General features: G+C 39.6%; 1 protein-coding gene across 1 annotated transcript in view; it reads right to left on the bottom strand.

Moving 5' to 3' along the window:
• Positions 1–2,425: 2,425 nt before the first annotated feature.
• The window catches only part of VWF (von Willebrand factor), a 147,965-nt gene continuing 128,946 nt past the window's right edge, over positions 2,426–21,444 (bottom strand). Inside the window, exons 46-52 of the mRNA XM_076345119.1 lie at positions 20,968–21,008; positions 15,917–16,033; positions 12,441–12,539; positions 10,941–11,069; positions 9,182–9,221; positions 4,616–4,713; positions 2,426–2,771 (exon numbers count right to left, since the gene is read on the bottom strand). Of these exons, the coding sequence (XP_076201234.1) occupies positions 2,583–2,771; positions 4,616–4,713; positions 9,182–9,221; positions 10,941–11,069; positions 12,441–12,539; positions 15,917–16,033; positions 20,968–21,008 (713 nt within the window). The 3' untranslated portion in view covers positions 2,426–2,582. The remainder of the gene's footprint in view (positions 2,772–4,615; positions 4,714–9,181; positions 9,222–10,940; positions 11,070–12,440; positions 12,540–15,916; positions 16,034–20,967; positions 21,009–21,444) is intronic.

Here is a 21,444-nt window from a genome sequence, read left to right as displayed (position 1 = left end):
ACCACAAGAAGTTTTAATACAGTTCTGCTTATCCAATTCAACTGAGCTACGTCTGCTATGAGTTTGATCCTATAACCAAGCAGTTTTCCAATAAATAATCTGGAGTTCCTTAGGAAAAATACTAATTGCTCTAGTCTGAAAGCCAGTATCTTTATTTTAGTCTGTTTCTCTCTTGAGACACTTAGATCCACAAGATTATTCTTGTTAATTGAGGTAGAAGTGATGAAAGCAGGAATGTTTGCCCCTCTGTTGGCCAGATCTGTCCATCTACTTTGTTGCTGGTGGAAAATACTAGCTGTGCATGTCTGCTTTTCAGAAGTTCAGAAAACTGTGACTCCATCTGTGCCCTATGGATGCTCCTGTGTGTCCTCCCCATGCCAATAAGCTGGTGCCTGACTCATACAATTATCTGATTAGAAGACCTGTCCGCAGCCATGAAGCCTTAGGCTGCAATCCTGTCAGCTTTCGTGAGCTAAGAAAGGTCAGTCTAGGTGAGGGCAGCAATGGAAACAAAGGAGCAGTCCAGCAATGATAAGGGGAAGAGGAAGACATTGCCTTTTACCACCTGTTCACTCCTTTTCTCTGGTCCTGTCTGATGTTGCAGGCTGCTGTTCAGGAGGTACGTATCTGCAGCTTCAGATGAGCTGCTGTGCAGCTGATTACCTGGGTGATCCAAATCCATCTGTCAGAAAGCTTAATATCCGGAGGCAGCTACAACAAGGAGCTAGTGCCAGCATGAAGGAAAACTGGTGACAGAGATCTACTGCAGTAAGCGGGGCTGGTGCCAATTAAAATTTGGTTTCTCTCCCTGAGGTTATTGTGGTCCCATAGCAGAAGAAACAGAGATGCATAGAAGGCCTGTGCTTCTCCTAGCACTGTTCAGCAGTAGGGGATGTCTTGAATGACATCCTTGAATGTCCCCTTATTAGGGGAAAAAAAGGCCTACAATTCAATATGTGTTGAATCCACAGCTGAATGGCAAAAGAGAAGAAGCAGGGATCTGCCTGGTTCCTCTCAAAAAGGAATACAACTTGCCTTTTTAGTTGAAAGCACAGAGAGAGTTTTTGTTTGCTCCCAAAAGGAGCCATTCATGCAGAGGGGGAGGTGTTTTGACCCATTTAATCATGTGACATTGGCATACATATGAGGAGCATTAGCTCTTCATCTCAAAACTTTCCTCCCCGTGACACAGGGGCACTGGTGACAATGTCCTCCGAAATGCCTTCCATTTCTACAGATGCCAACCTAAAACCAGCACAGGAATAACCTGATTTCCTGACTCTTTCTGCTAGGCTTCTCAGGAACACTTTTACCCTTCAGGACTTCTATACATGTTTTTCACCAGTTTGAGAACACTTCTGCTAGAGCTGGAGAAACTATGATTTTTTTTTTTTTTTTTTTTTTTTTTTCCCCTCACCCTTAACCTATTCCTGAGACTTACTGATGTCATCACAAACATATGAAAAGTTTAGGGTTGCTTTTTTTTAATTTGTTTTTAATACACCTCTTATATCTGAATTATAAATATTATTATTTTAAAAAAGTTAACTCAAGAAATATTTAAACTTCTTGTTGAATTGTCTTTGTTCATTCCATTTGAATTTTTGAATTTTCCCTCTCTCATATTTTTTGAGAAATTAGTACTTCCCAGTGAAACTGCTTGACTGGCACTAGATTCCACCACGACCAACAACTCTCTGGAAAATCTTTTGTCTTCCATGGCCTGACCAGACCATGTGGAATTTAAATCATGCTAAATTTATCGCTGGCAGCAGTAACTAAATTAAACCTGCCACTGATAATTCTGCACTTGAAAGAACTCTAACTTTTGTAGCTAATGCAATAGGTGAAGTTCTGGTACCTGGAAATAAGGGAGATTACTGATGAGCTTTCTCTTCAAGTTGATCTGTGGAAGTGCTGAGGTAAATAGGTAAGAGCTGTCCCCCAGCCTATTCACAAGTACTGAGGAGTTACAGAAGTTACACAACCTGTCCTCAGCACACAGTTTCTTTGCATTCAGCTTCAGGAGGAACATGTATATGCATTGCAGAAGATGTTTGGTTGCCTGAGCCATAACCAGTACTGTTTGTGTACCAAGAACATCACTCTCTTATTATGAAGTCTTACTCCATAATTACTGTACTCCCTGACTGGAGGAGAAAAAAAGATCAAAAACCTAAAAGCCCACAGTGTGTCACTAAGGTCTGAAGTGGGGAATGCCAGTGTAATGTCTCTGAAGACAATGCTAAATGCTTTGGGATATGTTCTTTAAGTAGAAGCAACTGTTTCTGTTACTGTGTTGTGGTTTTGCATTTTCGGGGTTTCTTTTTAACCATGTGGATTACTTTCCGTGGTGAAGATGGAGAACAATACAGTCTGCAATATCTTATCGATAAACAACCCCAAGAATAATCAGAAAATGCTCCATTGTGCTAATAAGTTTTATTGTTTGCTATGTTGATACAATTAGTTAGTCAGGATTCTACTGGATAAAATGGTCTACAGAGAGAAAGTGAGGCTTGCACTGTAAAGTTCCTTCTTCATAAAACTTAAGATTACACAACTGGGCTTCTTGGAAATATTCAGTCTGTACACGTCCGGGAATAGCATTCACACTGAGAGGCAGAAGGGATGTAATGCTGCACCACCGTCCCATTGGCACACCGGAGAGGGATTGTGACTATGGTTGTTTGAGTGGCTGTACAGCAGCTGCACAGGTCTTCCCATTTCCCTGTCTGAACAGAGTATCTGGTAGTGCTTCTGCACTTGCCCTAAATGGAAAAAAGAGATACCAAGTTTGAACAGTGCCAGACCTCAGTGCAATCGGAATCCGGATTCTTCCCTTCAAAACATCCATGGACGACTTCACCTGGAGTTCAGTGCTTTGCTGTAAAACACAAACTCAGAAACAGGTATCTGATTCCAGAGTGTGGGGTGCTGGTCAAAAAGTAATGTCTTATGAGCATGAGCATAGCGAAGGAGAGGTGGAGAAACTGCTCACACAAAAAAAGCCTATAATTTAAAATATCATAAGTGATGTCCAGGGCTATTGTGTTGGCTTCTAAGCACATATGGTTATCGTCTCAGCTGTATGAGATAATGCATTCAGAAAGTGCTTTAGCCCAAATGTTGCAAGTCACACATCCATTGTTGTCCTGCTGGTTGCTATTTTTCCATTCTACTTGTCTGGCCACTTTACTAATTTAGACTGAGCTGTCAATGCCTGTAGCTATAAGCTTTCATGATGTGAAAACAAATGGCCCCACATCAAACTCTGTCAGAGTCCATTTATTTTTGTGGCTCTGCACTCTTATTTCTGAGATTAATACAAAAAAGTTGCATAGCATTATCAGGGATGACTTTAGAAAAACTGTACTCAATACCAGCTATAGCAGGAATATTTTGTTTACTCAATATATGGCCAGATTCACAATATAAAATCTGTACTTTTGCAGGGGAAACTTCAATACATAATGACTTTATGGCTAAGGACCTGATTATCATTGACTTTGTGGACAGGACAAGAGGCCAAGATATTTTTTTTTTTTTTTTAATGAAAGGTAAGTGTTTTTGTTGTTGTTCTTAAAGCTTCCACTCTTATTAAGACTTGTGTAGCAAATGAAGGCCCTTCACCAGGTAGCTATCTGAAAAGCCTGGGCATGTATGCTCTTAATACTTCTCCTCTCTGTTCCCATTCTTTTCCCAGTAGTCATGGGAGAGAGACTCATTTTGCCTACTGCCTTAACTAAAGAGAATTCTCAAGGGGCTGGGTGCAAGCCATCTTCTTGACTGCCACCCTTGTATACCATAGTTTGGATTGTATACAACAGTTGTGTACAATCCTTGTATGAAGCTTGGTTATCTCAGATTGAGCAGCTGTCCTGCTACAACCCAGTCTGGGAAGAGGATGTCATCTTTGGTTCCCAGTCTCAGAGAGATGGGAACATCCAGAAGGGAGGCCATGCTCCTGTTTCAAATAGAAGTTGCCCTATAAGGTGTAAGCAGTGATGGGCAGGAAATTAAACTTTTAATCTGATTATGGAAGAAATGCACAAGACATGCAGAATGCAACAGCTTAGTGCTCAGGCTAATAGAGGAGTCATAGAGCTTATAGAGCAGAGAAGTCAAATCATAGCGCTCAAGTTTAAATGTCTTTTACAGTATCATGCATCTAAATACCTATTTACACTCTCATAAATCAACTTCAGAGCCTGAAGAGGGATATGTGTGCTTAACTGTAGACTCAGATCTGAAAATCAGCTTCACAAATACTAAGATGAAAATCCTTTTTTTTATGTAGAAAGTCCTAACAAAGCCACTTCAGAGTCATTAATTTCTGATGGAAGCAAAGAAGAGTGGTACAACAAAGCCTTTGTGTCTAACATATGCGCCTTTTTTTCGTGCTGCTTGAATAGGGAAAATTCAGCATCACCAAATTACTTTAGGAAATAAGCGCCAATGAGGTTTACACTGTTGGAGTGAATCAATGAGAAGGACAGAAACTGATGCTCCGCTTACTGAAGTGAAGCTGTAATGGAGGCAAAGGTTTCCCTTGTGGAAGAGAGAAAGGGGGCAAAGGCAGGTCTTGAGTCAGGGGGTTGCTTTTTCTATTTACCTCACAATGAGAAATAGGCACTTCCTTTTCAGCCACACATCCGTTGACATTCCTATACTGCAGTCTGGTACTTACTGGTCGACACTCCACTTCCACACCTACCAAGTAAAAAAAAAAAAGAAAAAAAAAGTGTTTGACAGTGCTGACAATTGCTTTTTTTTAACTCCCTTCCCCTTATTACTGAAATTGCTCTTAGTGAGATGTCATTACTAGTAAGATCCCTAGCAAGAGAATTAGGTGTGTCTCCTTAGAGTAATTAATGTAGAGCTGTATGACTATCACACTACAGCCCTAAAATTCCACTGGAGAGCAGGGTTTCCCGTATGTTTCTTTTCAAGCAACTGCTTTGTTTTAAAGTCACCTTGCCACCTAATGTCTGCCTTTTACCTGTTGGCTTCTGTGTTAGATAACTCTCCTTTTAAAGATAGTTCAATGGTACATTGGGCAAGCAGGTGCACAGGAAAAAGATGACACACGTGGGAACCCCAATAACCTAATCAGAGAAACAGAGCACCCTGACCTGGCTATTCCTGGGGCTGTCACAGGAGAGAGAGATCCCGTTGTCTTGGGATGATGCCCTTCAAGATGAGTCAGTAGGAGCACCTCTCCAGATCACCTTACAGACAGTGTATCACTGCCTCCAGGACTGTGTGGGACTCCTTATGCAATGCTAGCCAAGAACATTTTGGGATTCTACAAGACTTATTATCATGGGATTTTTAGGGGAGGAACCAAAGGTGGGGGAAAGAGAGGGATTAAGGTGGTTTGGTGAGGAACAAGCAGGGGAAAATGGATGGATAAAGGCAAAAAGAGGGCTGGTTGCATGTTAAACAGCTGCTGGTCCATACTTTCATCTGACCTTGCCCTACGTTTGATCACTGCAGTCTGTCCTGTCTTCTTATTAAACTCCATTTCCAACTACTTGTCCTGGGTGATGGACTCTGTTCTGTGTGGATGCATGTGTATGGAGGTGTAAGTGCCAGCAACTGGAATTGGACCACAGGTCATAGGGCCCATGAGTCTAGGTTAGCAGAGATGCAGGACCAGTTACCAGACAGAATGAGTGCCAGAGGGCAGATCAGGATGAGAATGTGGGTGGTGTTTGTGTTTGCCAGAGTACTGAGTGTTTCTGTGTGTGTACATAAAGAATGCGTGTGCATGTTGTATACATGAGTTTGCATGTGTGCCTATTAGGATACATGCTCAGCCTCACTGTTGCGTGGACCTGGGGACAGGGAGCTGTGGCAGCCTCGCCTCTATCAGGCTCCTAGATTTGACAACTCTTAACAGTCCTTGCGCATGTGGTGGATTTTGCAGAAAACTAACATGGCAAAAAGAAGAACTAGGAAAAAAAAATAAAATTAGAAAACTAATTCTGTGAAAATCTAACTTTGGGTCAATGGGAACTTTTCCACTGTCTTCAGTAAGTCATGAAATACCTCAATACTTGTTTTCCAATACTTTTTGCTCTTAGTGTTAGGTAAATTCTCCCTGTTTTTTTCCGTCTAACCAGAAATCCACACAAGAGGCGGTAGGTCTGGATTTGTCATGTGTGGAGGATGCAAGCTCAGGGAATCTGATGATCCCTCTTTGTGAAGTGAGGTTGGTTTGCTATGACCTGTTAACTGCAGTAGTCGACGGTGACTCTGCTCTTCCACTTTCAAAGGGAACCTCGTCATACACATGCTCAAATACAGGCTAATCCAGAATATTTTGTTCTGAACGCTGTTTTGGTCCACATCTAAAGAGTTGTGAAGGAGCTAATGCTTTTTTAAGTGGATATTTTATGCACTGCAAACAGCAGTTCTTTGTAGTGTTAACGTGGTGCTATGCCCATGTGTAATGGCAGGCTCCTACGTTTACTCATTTCTAGCTAACCAATGGAATTTCTGTATTTACCAGAATACTGGACTATTTTTTACATACTACACAACAGCATTTCAGAGAGCTGAAGGAATGCAGCTGGCCAACTGCACAACTAAGTAGATACATAAATTGAAGAGAAATGTATCCATCTTCCTAGCAGCAAGCGTAGCTTTCCCTACCTTTTCCATGGGAATGTTAGTACCAAATTGGCTCTGTGCCTTGCTAAGGCTTTATATTTCATTAAAAAAAAAAGGAAAAAGCTTGAAAAGTGTTTCTGGCTCCAGTGCTGGAACTGCCAGTTCTCTTTTAATGATTTCATCACTTCATTTGATAAAACTTGTCCACCTGGAAGGAATGCACAATTGTATCCACACAACTGAAAAGCCCAAACAAATTAATTGTCATCAGACTCAATACAGCTTCATCACCTTTTTGATCCTGACTTACCGACTTGTTCTCGAGTTACGTTACTACTCTCATTTATTTTTTTGTAGACTGTGCCTCCTTTGGAAAAGCAAGTGCTTGTAACTTAACAAGACATATGCAATTGAAAACAAGAGGGAAAAGAGTTAAGAAGCAGAGATACAACTTCTTTGTTAAGTGGGAAAATAAAGAATATCTTTTGCAAATAATCAAGTCCTTTGTTAGTACCACACAAATCTAATGAGAAAATAAGCCTGTTCACTTACATGCTCCTACATACTTAAAACATGGAACAATATCCTCAGACACACTAATGAATTCCAGTTGCCAAGGCATAACATAGAAAGGGAAACTGGCTTCTTAAACAACCTTTGCTCAAAGCCATGTAGGACTACTGAACCAAAGGCATCACCCTGAACTGTACTTTGAGCTTGAGAGAACAAGTTCTTTGCCCAATTCTTTATGGTACTGAGGTGTTTGAAAAGACAAACTCTCTCAAGACCTGGGAAGGCAATGTAACCTATATCTAAGTCTCTGTGTCCATGAGAAACTGATTATTCTCTTATCTGACTTTTAAGAATAATTAAATTACTCTGGTTTTACAGTAGCTTTGCCAAGCCTTGGTGTTCCCTGTAGAGTATGCAACAGACTGCATGTTGCTACTGAGTGCCCTGGTGGAAAGATATAAATACAGAGGAGAGAGAAAGAGAGAGTTTGGTATCTGGAAGTATCTGTTTGATTCAAAGCTATGTGTTAATCACCGTCCTTCAATCAATAACCCATAGTTAGTTGGCTGGATGCAATATGTTGGCTTTTTCCTTATGAAGGGCCCTGCATAGAGAAGCGACCAGGAATAGGACTGCGCTGTAATACAGGACTTTTCAGTTTTGAGCTATATCCAAGCAAACATCAATGGGAATAAGGATTTGAAGGTCCATGCAATATGGGCGGTTTTAGGCATGCGATATTTCACTTAGATCAGTTTGCTTTTGCTGCTGCAAGGAGGTATCACTTTTGAATCACTGTAACTGTTAAATAAGTATACATATTGAGCTGTGCTCATTTGGAACGGGGTTTCCCCTCTCCTCAGTTGCAGTGATGATAGGCATTCTCAATTAGTAGAGCCTGCCCACCACCCTGTCTTTTAAATCTTAAAATCTGTTTTTGTTAATAAATAATTTTCAGTATTCCTTACTTGAAGCCTGGTAGATTAACGCTCTCTTAACTAAATTACTTGTTTGAGCCATTTGATGACAGTCTATCTCAATAGCTTTCTGACTTCTATTTCTCAAGCTAGAACTCAGTGATTATACAGACAGGCAATGGCTGCAAACTCTCTAGGCGTTAACATCCTTCATCAGGGGTATTATTACAGCAGTTACTGTGCCAGTGTGGTGATGGGCTGCTGTGCAGATCTTCTTTTATTTATTAGCACATGCGGGGGGGGGGGGGGGGGGGGGAAGAGATAATTGAACACAGGCAAGATGTTGATATTCTGACCTTAAAAGAGAATATCAATCTTTTGTTACTTTTTTTAATTTTAAATAAGCTACAGTATTATTAATTTTTTACTTACAAAGGAGAAAACTGAGAAGTTGTCTGTTCACAAAAGCATCAGAGATTCATTTTAGAAATGAGAACCCAACCCTGCAATCCTTCCTCATGTAAGCAAACCCTTCCTACGCTCACAGCCTGACTGACATTTGGATTATCTACACAATCATGCATGAAACTAAGAGCTGCAGGACTGACTCCTAAACTGCCGAATTTAAGATGCAGTCAGGCTGTTCAATAGGAATGCACCTTTGACAAGCATTTCCCCTCCCATTTTTTGGTTATTACATTATCGAAAACCAATCAAAATTACATTACTGCCACCAGGGTTTTTTTTCTAAATTCATTTTAAGTTGATTGATTATTCATGAAGTTGTTGCCTTACATATTCGGTATCAGGTTATGTGACTTGTCAACCTGTGTGTGCAATACTGTTCCTGTTATCTTTAGATGAACAATAAAATAAAACATTCATAATTAACATCTGCATAAAATGTGAAGAGTATCTATTTCTTTCTAAGCACTTGTGAATGCTGTCAAAACGCATGTTCTAGTGGACATGACAGCAGTATCCCAATCAGAGGGCGGACTTGTTTGATGGTTTATTTTAACAACATTGCTTAGCTCTGTTTCATTAAACTGCATCTTATGCAAAACATAGCTCCTTACCCAGTAGCTTACACTCTCTGCAATTTCCATACAAGACTTGGCGTATTTACTTACATGTGTCACAGCAGGTATTGCCAATCTTTGCAATTCTGCCCTAAAACAATAAAAAAAGAAAACTTCTATTTTGGCACAAGTAATACACGTTTGTTCTGCTGGAAGAATACAAAGGGATGTTTAAAACAGTATATTAGGCAAGAAAACTGTATTTCTATATTGTACAAAAAATATAAATCTACATTAGTAATCATCTCTTTATCCATTTTAAGGTTTTGAATTTGTGATTATATTTGTTGACAGCCGGTTGGAAATAATTGACTACATTAGCAAGTTCAACACCTGAAAATATTGCTTTCACCTTATATTAGGAGCTTTCTAAAGTAAAGACATTGAATACAAATAAATTTCTAGGAACCAGAGTGATAAAACCAATAGCATTCAAGTCTTATGTCTGTTTAAGAAAGGAAGTTAAACAGTCCTTCTTGATTTTTTTAGCAATATAGATGAAAGCATGCCTACTCCACAACAGCTGAAAATGTACAGGCAAATCATCATAAAATATCACACCTGTCAAGTAAGTTTTAACAGCCAAAAATTTTATTTTTCTTTTTTCATTACTACCATGTAGAAAATAATTCTCAGAAATATATGTATGGTGGAAAATTACTGAAAACCCATAGTGAAAGGAAAAATGGAGAAATATTTATACTGCAGGGTGATGCCATTGTTGCACTAAACACCTGAACTTACATGCAAAAGTTTGGAGGCTTTTTTAATTAAGAAAACTAAACTTTTCATCTGTAACTAGATGAAAACCACTAATTCTGTAGCTGATATAGTTCATTTTTTTTGGATGCGAGGAGAATAAATGCGGTTTGGGAAGTTCTGGTTAAAAAGTAAACTATTCTTCATTGATTTTTCAATGAAGACCTTTAGAATATGATAGTAAACTCAAGCCTGTAACATAATCCAGCATTTTTCTAAATCTTTCTTTGTATAACAAAACCGTGTGTGCTATAGTAATTTCACAAAGTGAGAAATGCACTGTAGAAGCTTTATTCTTCCCATATTATACATATCAAATCCTCCATTTGCTTGATGTGTTTGTAGAGAGAGGTTTGGGCACAAGCTTTGTTAAAGGTTTCCTGCTTCCTGTGGTGCCTGAGAAAATGGGGACAGGTGGATATAAACACCTGTGTGATGCTAGATGAGCAAAAGCAGGACCCCATGTGCTACACTCCAGCCTGCACTCTGTTTCTCAGTGTATGGCTAACCTCAAATCACAGGAAAGATGGGTGGACTTGAGCGGGGTTTTTATACCATTATACCAAACAATCGCAAATGTGGAAGGTTGAGCTTTTCCTACAGTATGGTGAAAATTCCTTTCCCTAACCTCACACAAGGGTAGAGAAAAAATGTCTTAGCATTTCATATGTATATTCATAGAAAAAAAGGGGGTGATCTGACTGTTTTCTCAGTTTGCGTAATTATCCACACAGTTTTGCTCTGGATACCGAACTGAAAACATTGTTAGAACAACCATTTTCTTATGTTTGCTGCTTCATATGGAACAGAATTGCTGCAAGCTCAGCACCTCCCCTGCAGTGGAGTCCCACATAAAACCAACTTATATTTTAAAATAAAGAAAACTTACATTTTTCTGAATTTCAAAGAAAGTTCAAATTCAGTTTAGCCAAGGTGCTGGGAGAGGGTTGGGGTTTCCCACCCTACTACACATAAGGTACCTATATACAGAACCATAAACATGACAGAGTCTATTAGGAAACCTGGAAACAGGACCTATTTCACTACTTACTCCTTCAGCCAAACATCTTCTGGAATCAAATGGAGGACAGCCAGTGATTCTCCTTTCCCAGATAAATTCCCCTTTCTCATTTACTTTACAGGAGTGACTATCACAGCCATCCTGAAGTGATTCATTTGGCTGTAAAGATTTAAGGGCTGTTAGCTTTACACAGAAACAACATGGGACAGCAAGTTTTCAGGATACTATACAACTTGACTATTCCTTTAGTGATATTTCAATTACTGTACCAAGGTGGTCAAATTTATAAAACATGGAAATCTTTAGTAAACAGAATTGTTTATCAACAAAGTCATCATCTTCTATTTACTTCCATAGCCATATTGATTACAGCTCAGTCAACACTGCCAAAACCTGACCTTTTTCAGGTCTTAACAGGGAAGAAATTTCCATTAACTTAAAGGAGAAACTTGTCTAAGTGAGAAACTTGGGAGTTTGGCCTATGAATTGTCTTTTAAAGAGACATATATATGAATATTTAACTTCTGGCTGAGTTGGGATCTTCTTTAAAAAAAATACATAAAACCACACCCACACCCCCCACATAGAATCATAGAATCATTTGGGTTGGAAAAGACCCTTAAGATCATCAAGTCCAACTGTTAACCTAACACTGCCAAGTCCACCACTAAACCATGTCCCTAAGTGCCATGTCTACACATCTTTTAAATACCTCCAGGGACGGTGACTCAACCACTTCCCTGGGCAGCCTGTTCCAGGGCTTGACAACCCTTTCAGTGAAGAATTTTTTCCTCACATCCAATCTAAACCTCCCCTGGCGCAACTTGAGGCCGTTTCCTCTTGTCCTATCGCTAGTTACTTAGGAGAAGAGACCGACATCCACCTCGCTACAACCTCCTTTCAGGCAGTTGTAGAGAGCGATGAGGTCTCCCCTCAGCCTCCTTTTCTCCAGGCTAAACAACCCCAGTTCCCTCAGCTGCTCCTCACAGGACTTGTGCTCTAGACCCTTCACCAGCTTTGTTGCTCTTCCCATACTCTCCCCATCTAAAAGTTAGCTCAGGAATGGAATAAAAGAAAATGTTATATGCTGTTTCTTGTGACAAGCTGATGGGTTTTAACCAGAAAAATATCCACTCCTGTTTAAGAACCTATCATGCTGGAGAAATTTTTCAAAATTCACATTTTCAACTTAAATTATCCATTTCTCATTTAAAATGAGGTTTTTAATTTCCCCTAAGTAGTTGTTTGAGCTCATATTCCAGTTAAAGTCCCTTCATGCTTACAGATGCATCTAGAATGTCTCTCTAGAATTTTGCACTATGGTATGAAGTCTCCTTTTTTTTCATTTACAAACAACAAAAAAATGAACTTTCTTGAGAAACCATTCTGAGATATAAAAGAAAAGGCACTAGTAATACCATGCTGCCTAACCAAAAATGAGGAAAAAAATGCACTTTCCTTGGGTTTGCCAGAAGTCTGTGCTACATTTACATTTACTCATAAATAAAAGAAAGAGTGCTTAAAACTTACCTGAAGGTATTTAAGCCTTCCATCTCTCAGCCTGACACCACATGAAGTTGGCACACATTTTCCACAGCAAGAGCCGGGGATTTCCTGCCTTCTGTAATTCTAGAAGGTAAAGGACGTTTTTCTCGGTTTACTTTGTTTTAAGCATGCTTCATACACTTACTTGTAGAGGGTTTTTAAAAAACAAAATTCAGTGGACAAAGTGATAGCCAGAAAAATGCTTTTTTAAACAGTAGGACTAGACTAGCTTAATCTAATTAGTTGCATACTTTTGTTTTTTGTTTTATAAAGGCTCGCATTAATCCTTGTACTGATTTATTATACAATAGGGAAAGATGTATATTTTCAAGTACAAAGCCTCCTGTGTCCACTGAATTCAACATTCTTTGACTGCAACAGTTGCGAGGTCAGGTCCACTAAACAACACATGACAGTAGGAGAGGTTAAGAAACTTACTAAAATGTTTTGAGTGACATACAGTTCGTATTTATGGTGTGCAGGAACTTCTCTGTAAAGCTAATGAATACTACACAGTGCAACTTGGAAAAGTAGTTTGAAGTGCTTAAACTAGGAGAAAAGGGCAAGATAACCAGTAAGCAGTGGGCAGGGAAAGGGGAGAATAAGACTAAGGTAGAAAATTTAAACTATGGAAAGAAAAAGAAAATGGCCTGATAAAACAAGAAAGTAAAAAGAGCATCAGAGAGGGTATGATATAATAAAATGAAAAAGGAGAGGAAGGAGAGGAAGGAGAGGAAGGAGAGGAAGGAGAGGAAGGAGAGGAAGGAGAGGAAGGAGAGGAAGGAGAGGAAGGAGAGGAAGGAGAGGAAGGAGAGGAAGGAGAGGAAGGAGAGGAAGGAGAGGAAGGAGAGGAAGGAGAGGAAGGAGAGGAAGGAGAGGAAGGAGAGGAAGGAGAGGAAGGAGAGGAAGGAATAATGGAGCCCCACAAAAGGCACAGGAAGGGAAAAACAGTGGCAGGGAAAGGAGCATGGGAGAATGAGCAGCGCTAGATGGAGAGGAAGAAAGGTACAGAGTGGGTAATGAAAAGAAAAAGAACAAAAAAAACCAGAAAGGAACTGAGTTAACACATGAAGTGTCCCACAGTAATGTCTCCAGCTGCTACACATAACCAACAGCTGCTTATGATGAGCTGAACATTTTTAAGACAACAAACACTTTCTGGTTCAGTGAAGGCATGCATGTTATCCATATGTTTTTTATAGAAAAAGAATTTGGGGAGGGTGGGGGGTTACTATTAAATCATTGGAAGAAAACATAGTTCATTGTTATAGGTGAACTTGCTCTACTAGCAAATATTTAAGCACCTAAAATAGGTCATAAAATGACCAAAAAAAATGACCCTGATGAGCAGAATATGCTGCAGTTGGCTGCGCTTCAATTACCATTGCATTTACTTTCACAGCTTCAGCATCCAGTAGAAAGCAGGTGCTCCTGAGAGAGTATATACTCTTAACTCATTATTTTATCCATTATGAAGGAATTGCTTTTAATCTGGGTATACCATGAAATCAATGACTCTGAGGCAGGAAAGATCCCAAGTATGTGTGTGAATCCCACTGGGCTTAGGGGGATGAAGACATTCTGATATTTTTTCCCCCTCAAGCTCCACAGATTCATTACATTGGCTACAAAGGGATGCATACACCTAGACCTGCAACCTCCCTTTGGTAGCTGCACATCTCCTAAACACAAGTTCATAGTGCTTAATAAGTGCAACTGGAAATTGCCCTTTCTTCAGGGTTTTTTGTTTAGTCTGTACTTTTGGGTCAGGTGGGGGAAAGGAGCTGTTTGGGAATTGTGTGGGTGGTGACAGAAGCAGGAGTGGAATGTTTCCCCATTTTTTTTAGCATGTATTTTATTGATTCCTCTACCTTTAATTTCTACAGCTGGCTTCCTGCATTGAAAAGCAAGAATTGATGTTTGTGTATTTTTGTGTGGGAACATATATATGCACACATGTTTCTGGCCACAGATTCATTCTAGTGTATCTGGGTTTTTTTCATTGATCTGCCAGGTTATATTTTGTGGAAGTGAGGAAGATACTCAGTACTGAGCTTGGCCATTTATTTTCCTTTCAGAAGCCTGTGTCTATAATCATACCTTACAGGAGGGGTGATATTAGCGTCCAGAACCACACGAAGTATTCCAGATTCTCCCTTTTGTCACAGGCTACATCCATACCAGCAAATAAAGGGTGTCAAGGCCAGTTTTCTGGCCCTGCAGACAAGTGGAACACGTATGTGTGTCTAAACTGCATTCTCCCCACGAAACAGGCTGACTTTGGGTTGTCCTAACCACTGACCTGTGCCCAGGCATTATTTGGAAGTTTGCTAGTTAGAACAGGCCAGCTGGGACACTGCTGACAATTTGTCAAAAGTGGTTGCAGGACATAATTTGAGCCTGCAGTCTTGCTCTGTTTAGTTCATTAGTACAGATGAAGCCACAGAAACTTGACTTTGTCCTTTCCAGTTCTACTTAGGGATTGAAAACTGGACTCTTCCCTTCTCTTTTGCAGGGACCCTATCAATCTATGCCTCTTCTGGATATCAGCCGGGAATCCCATATGATCATGTTAGAAATGTGACTTTTTGGTGCAATGGCCACTGCTTGCACAGGCCCTGGGTTTGGTTAGGCCCATCGGGCTCCATCCACTATCCAGGGAAAGGCAGAAAAGGAGGGGGCATTTAAGCCTTTTTCTGTGAACCTGAGCGGCTGGTCTGTACTCTTCAGACAGGGGGGAGATTAAGCCAGCCTCTGCAACTTGCTTAGGTCTCCTTCTACTTGAGGTATTGGTGCTAAGAGAGAAAATTACATGATTGAGCAGAACTAGTCAGGCACTCCGGTCACACTGTTGGTCAGTGGAGTAAAAATGGGAGCTATTTGCCTCTGGCTTTCCCAGCCAAGCTCATTCCTTGCAGATGGTGGCAACAAAGCAGCAGCAAAAACTTCAAAAAGGCCAGTGGAACTGGTGGGGGCGATCACCTCAAATCACTTAAGGCATGGCTGGGAACCAGAAAGAAATATTATTGAACTCAGCTATTAGACAATCTGAAATACTCATAGGAAAGCCCTGAAGAATGGAGATCTGGCTGAGCTGCTAGTCCCTGGAGGGACAAATAATACAGGTAAGGAGATACAGCAGTTCCTATTGCAAATGATATGCCAAACCTTATTTTGCTCTGAAGGTAAGCAGTCTGAAATACACACAAAAAAATGCACCTGTGGACCCGAGTACTATGAAAAGTTACCTCTTCCTACACTGTGGATTTAGAACACATTTGGTATATTTGATCTAATTCAGGGAAAGAAGAACACAGGGCCATGACTTCTCAGAAAAACTTGGAGAAAGGCAACAGGTCCCAGAGTTGTACAGAACATAAACTGGTGTGAACAATGATGAAGAACACGACCTTCTCATCAGACACATTCTTAACAAGAACATCCAGACCACTCGCACTTACTATTGGGCATGGTTCACAGCTTAATTTTGTACATGTCAGAGTATATCTCCGAGAAGATGTTGGCTGGAGGGAGCAGAGACATGTTGTGCATTGATCCAGCATCAGGCGTCTCCATGGCTGAAAGATTAGAACCAGTTTGTAAGTCAGTGACAGTCTCTTCAGCAAAACTCAAATAAATGAGCAATTGTATCTAAGTTAAATCTCTTTGATTAAATCTTGCATTGCAACTGTTTGCAAGAGAAAACAGAAAACCGATGCCCCCACTTTTCGGAGACCCAAATTTTTGCATCTGTAATTCCACAACCAGCAGCATAACATGAGGCTATTTTTCAAGTAGGCCCTTTAGAATTCCTTAATCTGTGAAATGGCATTGGCATTTCTTACCTCATTGCTTACAAAGCTAGCAAGCAAGAAAGGAATCTTTGAAAGTGATGAGGAAGATTTTGTCATGAGCTATCCTGACTATGTGTTAGGTGGTTGCCACCAGTTCATTTTTCCCGAGTGTAGTGAATTGCTTTGCCAACAAGTTTTTATTCTCGAGCCATCACAACCCGCAGATCACAAGCAGAAATTACTTGTTACTGTTCTTGTAATAACACTGCTTAGAATCTGTAGAGGCCTAAAAGCTTAAAATTGAGAAAGGAGAAAGAAAAAAAACCAACCAGAAGCAGAATTACTGAGTGAAGAACTGGATTTGTCCATAGTTACAAGCAAATCAGTGGCTGAGCTGGCACACAATTCAAACTCCCTGAGCTCTTCCCCAGCACCTTGTTTGCTGGATGCCATCACCTTTTCAAAGCAAGCAAAACTGGCATTTAAAACATACAGAGGAAATTGCCAAACTATTAAATGGGAAACAAAAGGATATGGAGTTAGTACTTGGATTCCTAGCACTGAAAGGAATTCTAAATACAAAGTCTTCCTGCTTTCCGAGTGCACAGCCTTTCATTTCAACCTCAAAATATTAAACCACTATGGCTGAATGAACAAAATGGGAGGAACCTATTAAAGATTTTCACAAAGAACTTCTAAAACCTAATAAATAAAAGTAAACAGACACTGAATATCGCTAGATTATAAAAGCTTTGAGTAGTGCTTCAAACGTCAATGGAATTTCACTGTTGACTTCTTTTGGAACAGGAATTTCCCATGCTACATACTATGCATATCTTCAAATTCCTTTTTTCTTGTTCCATACTAGTAAACACTCATGAAACAAATGGAGCAAAACTAAGAAGCTGGCCAGAGTAACAGTGTAAAGGTAATAGGTTTTTGGGTAGCTCAGAGCCAATACTCTGACATATACACTGAAGGACAAATGTTCTGATTAAAGAATTTTAATTACATTCTTACTCTGCACCCCAGCACAACAGAGGTCCTCAGGGCTCGTTGGTTTTTTATAAAGCACCAGCAATAGCAATGACTTTTTTCTTGTTTTGTGGAGGTCTAAAAAAAGATTCTCCACAAACAACATGATGGGGTGGTAATACCAATGGGGAGACCCCTGTCTTTTAACAACCCAGCTTGAGACCTCAACGCAGACCCCTTCAGCTTTCTTGGTTTAACCTTTTATAATGAATATCAGGTTATTAATCTGGAGGGTTTAAAGACTGCAATGGATGCAGACATGAGGACACACTCATAACATTTTCCTATGGGAGAGGGATGGATAGCAAATATCATATGAAACACTAGACTTCTTGTTTACTCTCAACATTGGAAAGCATTTGGCCACCAGAGTGATAGTTCTAGTACAGACTACATGGCCTCACAAGGGCATTCAATCCACTGACACTAGTCTTGCTCTACTGGTGAGTAGAGCATGTGCATGTACATACAAAAGCCTTGCAAATCTGGGAGATGTCCTCATCATGGTGACTTGTTTCAAAATTTCTTTGGTTTTGTTTTGTTTGCTATCATAATCGTACTTAATTCAGGCCTTCTAAAAGTAAATGCTTATCACAGAATGCCTCAGTAGCTCCAGGCTTTCACATCAGGAAGAAAGCATCTATAAAGCCACAAATGATATTACAATTGATATCCTCATGGGATCTTCTAATAGTGCTAACTTTCCAATTAAATACAAAAAAGATAGATAAAGCTGAGTTTATACTAAAATTGCTGTTATGGGCGGGAACGTAGGGCTTACTGGAGACATGTTGAAATGAAATTGTCACACACAAGTGCCTTGAACTTTTGGGGGAAGGTCTTACCTTGATCCAAAGTTTGCATCACAGCTTAGTTCTATGATATTTATTTAATATATTTAGAGATCAGCATGCAAATGGCTTTAACAATGGCTTTCTGTGAACAAACATAGCCTAGCATGACAGAAATGAGTGAAATAATGGATCGATACATCTTTTTCCCTTTATATAATACATCTATCGTGTGTTTTCTTGGCTAACTTAGAATGAAATGTCAACATCTGCTAACCCAGTGTTAGTCAGCGCAACCAAAATAACCTGCATGAAGCCCAAATCTACTCAGATCTCCTTCAAAAATGCCACTCAATAAAAGCCTGGGAAAACAGATGAGTGATACAGATAATCCTTTTGGTAAATACAGCCACCTGCTTGGAAGTCTGCAGTTAAAGCCAACAGCATTGTTAAGAACAGCAGAGTGAATGCAATACACCAAATTACTGGAATATAATATTGGTAACCAGATACAAGACAAAAATGTAAAGGGATTAAGGACACAGTCAGTTAACAGAACTGCAGTAAAAGACTCAAAACTTGGAACTGTTCAGTCAATGAGTTAATGGAGCAACATTTCCCTTGATATGAAATGAAATTTGAAACCTATTCTTAAAGGACCCAGAATAAAGGTTTTGAAATCCAGGAAGTATAAACTTCTGTGGACACCACATCTTCCTTCCTGACCAGAACTCTGGAACAGTCATTGAAGTAGAGAATAGTGTAAGACAAAGCTGTAGTAACGCCAGCTGCTCAAAAGCTTTCAGACATATAGCTAATTAGCTCACAATAAGTCATTCAATGAAGCTAGTTTAATTGAAAAGTTCATTAAGACAAGTTCTAATATAAGCTCTAATTCTTTTTTTTTTTTTTTAATCAAAATGGCCACTTTGTTTAGAAATCTTCCAAGATTATATCTCAACTTGAATTTCACGCTCTCCACCCTGAGAAAACATTGTGGTAACTGCATTGTTGAATACTAACTTCAGTAATGCTTGACACTTGTGACAGCAAGAGCACAGAACGTAACAGCTGGGGCCTACCTACACCCCCAAAATCTTGTACAGGCAGTGTTTGATAAAATGACCAATTGTCAGGAAGAACAATAACACATTTTAAAAGCTGTATTAAAAAAAAGGGGGGGGGGGAATTTAAAGACAGCTTTTATATATAGTCAGATAGCAAATAAGAATGAGTCAAAATGTAGTTTTGTGTCAGCTGAAACACTTTATGAATTCATTCCAAACTGGGAAAAATTTATTAAGATAGATAGGAATTTTTTTCAATATTGTAGAAGTTGAAATATTTTAAGTCTTCAAAGTACAGACACTTCTCATTTTATCTTCAACATGCCATTTTGTTTCAAAATTTGCTTATGGTTCATTTTAAAGTATTTTAAAATATTTTAAAACACTTGAAAATAGAACAAAGACTTTACTTGACAGATCAGGTAAACATTTTGTTGGAAGAGAAAAAAAATCAGTTGTTCACATAGTTGTTCATGGAAGAACAGCATGTAACTGGAAAGACAACTTCTTTTTGCAACACAGAATATATATATATATATGCATATCCTATATAACAGAAGGTGGCAGGAGCTAGCAGTTACTATACTGCATGACATTCTCTACAAGTATGGTCTTTATAACATGCCACAACTAGTTTTGACAACATACTATGGAGGAGACAAAGAGAGGAATCAAAGAGAAAGCAGATTATTTCAGATTTTACCACTTTAAAACCCTTCTCCCAGTGTTCTGACAAGAAAGGCAGAGTTACTCCTTGGATTTAATTCTACAGGGAAGTAATCCCCACACAGAATGATGGATGCTTGATGACAGGGCTTTACCTCTAACAAACTGATAAACTTATGCCCATCACCTATGAAAAAGATCAAAACCAGAAGAAATAGATGGAGAAGGTTTCTCTCCACCATATTTCAAAAGTCCAAAGAGATTTGGGTAAACTTACCTTTTAAATAAATGAAAAAAGAAAGACATACATTGACAATGCAGGAATACATAGGTTAAAAGTTAGGTTAAATGACTAAAGAGGACCTGTTTCCCCAGGGAATGATGAGAATATTTAGAGCTCTTTGACACCAGAGGTGCTGCCAGAATGTGGATTTAGGGAAACAATGGACAATTGACAGAGCTCTCCAAAGATAAATTCGGCATAAATGAGATCAGATGCTTAACTCCCATCATTCCCACCGTCATGGGCTGGGTTAAACATGTCTTAATCTATCCATTAAATATGCAGTTGAGAAAAAATTTCCTCTGAGGGCATATCAGCAGGGATCTTGAAAGGGGACAGAGGTCAAACAGTGAGAAAGCTCAGTTTTCCTGTTCCTGCTAATAGCCAAGGAGAGATACCCCTCCTTCCACACAGGTGGAGTAAGAGTCTCCATCCTTTTTTAATCTGCCTTATCCTCTAGGTAGAATACGGGAAGTTTTTGCTTCCCCAAGGTGGGCAAGGATCATTTTTGAGATTATCCCTTGCAGATAGTTTCCTGTGTGTTTGGTAGTCTGCAAGTCATGACACAATGCAGATTACCACAGTTTCTAAGCATTTTCCTCAACCATCCTTTCAAGATAAGGAAACGTTACTGCCCCCATTTTGCAGAGATACTCATTGTCACATAGGAAGACTGTGGCAGGGTCATGAACTGGACATACACATGCTGACCCCCTTGCCACTGCTTTTACCCCAAGGTCCCACTTGCAGAGATTCTCTCTGAACAAAGCTGCCCTGTACGCTTATCTGTATTCCGGCAAGTTCATGTTCTTCAAAAGCTCATTCATGTATCTAAATGTCTTACCATTACAGCAAATAAAGGGAATCGTGTCTTACCCCAATAACAGTGCCATTCAAAGGACAACCATTCAGAGGTACTGAAAAAGAAGATAATATTCCGTTTAGCATTACTATTATCATGACATTACCGAGATTAAATAAAGCACAGGTATGTTTTTTTTGACTTACGAGAGTTCCAACTGAGACCATTTAGATCCAGTTTCACTGTAAAGAGGCATAATTGAACCCTCTTACATTATACCTTGAAAGGCAACAATTTGTTAGAGCTATGCTGAATTCCACCTCCAAATATCCCTTGCTGAGCTGTTTTTTAACAAGTACAAGGCACAATGTAGATTTTCCCCTCCAGTTCAAGCCTTGCACTCACAGCAGATGCACTCACAGGTTTTCTGCAAGTTACAGTGTTTATTTCTCCTCCTCCTGCCACTGCTAGCTCCTCACCCTGTGGCTGCCTATGTACTTGTCAATTAAACATGACTGGGAGTCTTCCCAGATTGAGGCCAATTAGTCAAA

The sequence above is a fragment of the Aptenodytes patagonicus genome, chromosome 1, assembly GCF_965638725.1.
Source record: "Aptenodytes patagonicus chromosome 1, bAptPat1.pri.cur, whole genome shotgun sequence".
Lineage (NCBI taxonomy): Eukaryota > Metazoa > Chordata > Aves > Sphenisciformes > Spheniscidae > Aptenodytes > Aptenodytes patagonicus.
Note: the sequence above shows the minus strand (reverse complement) of the source record. Positions and strands in the feature narration are given on the sequence as shown.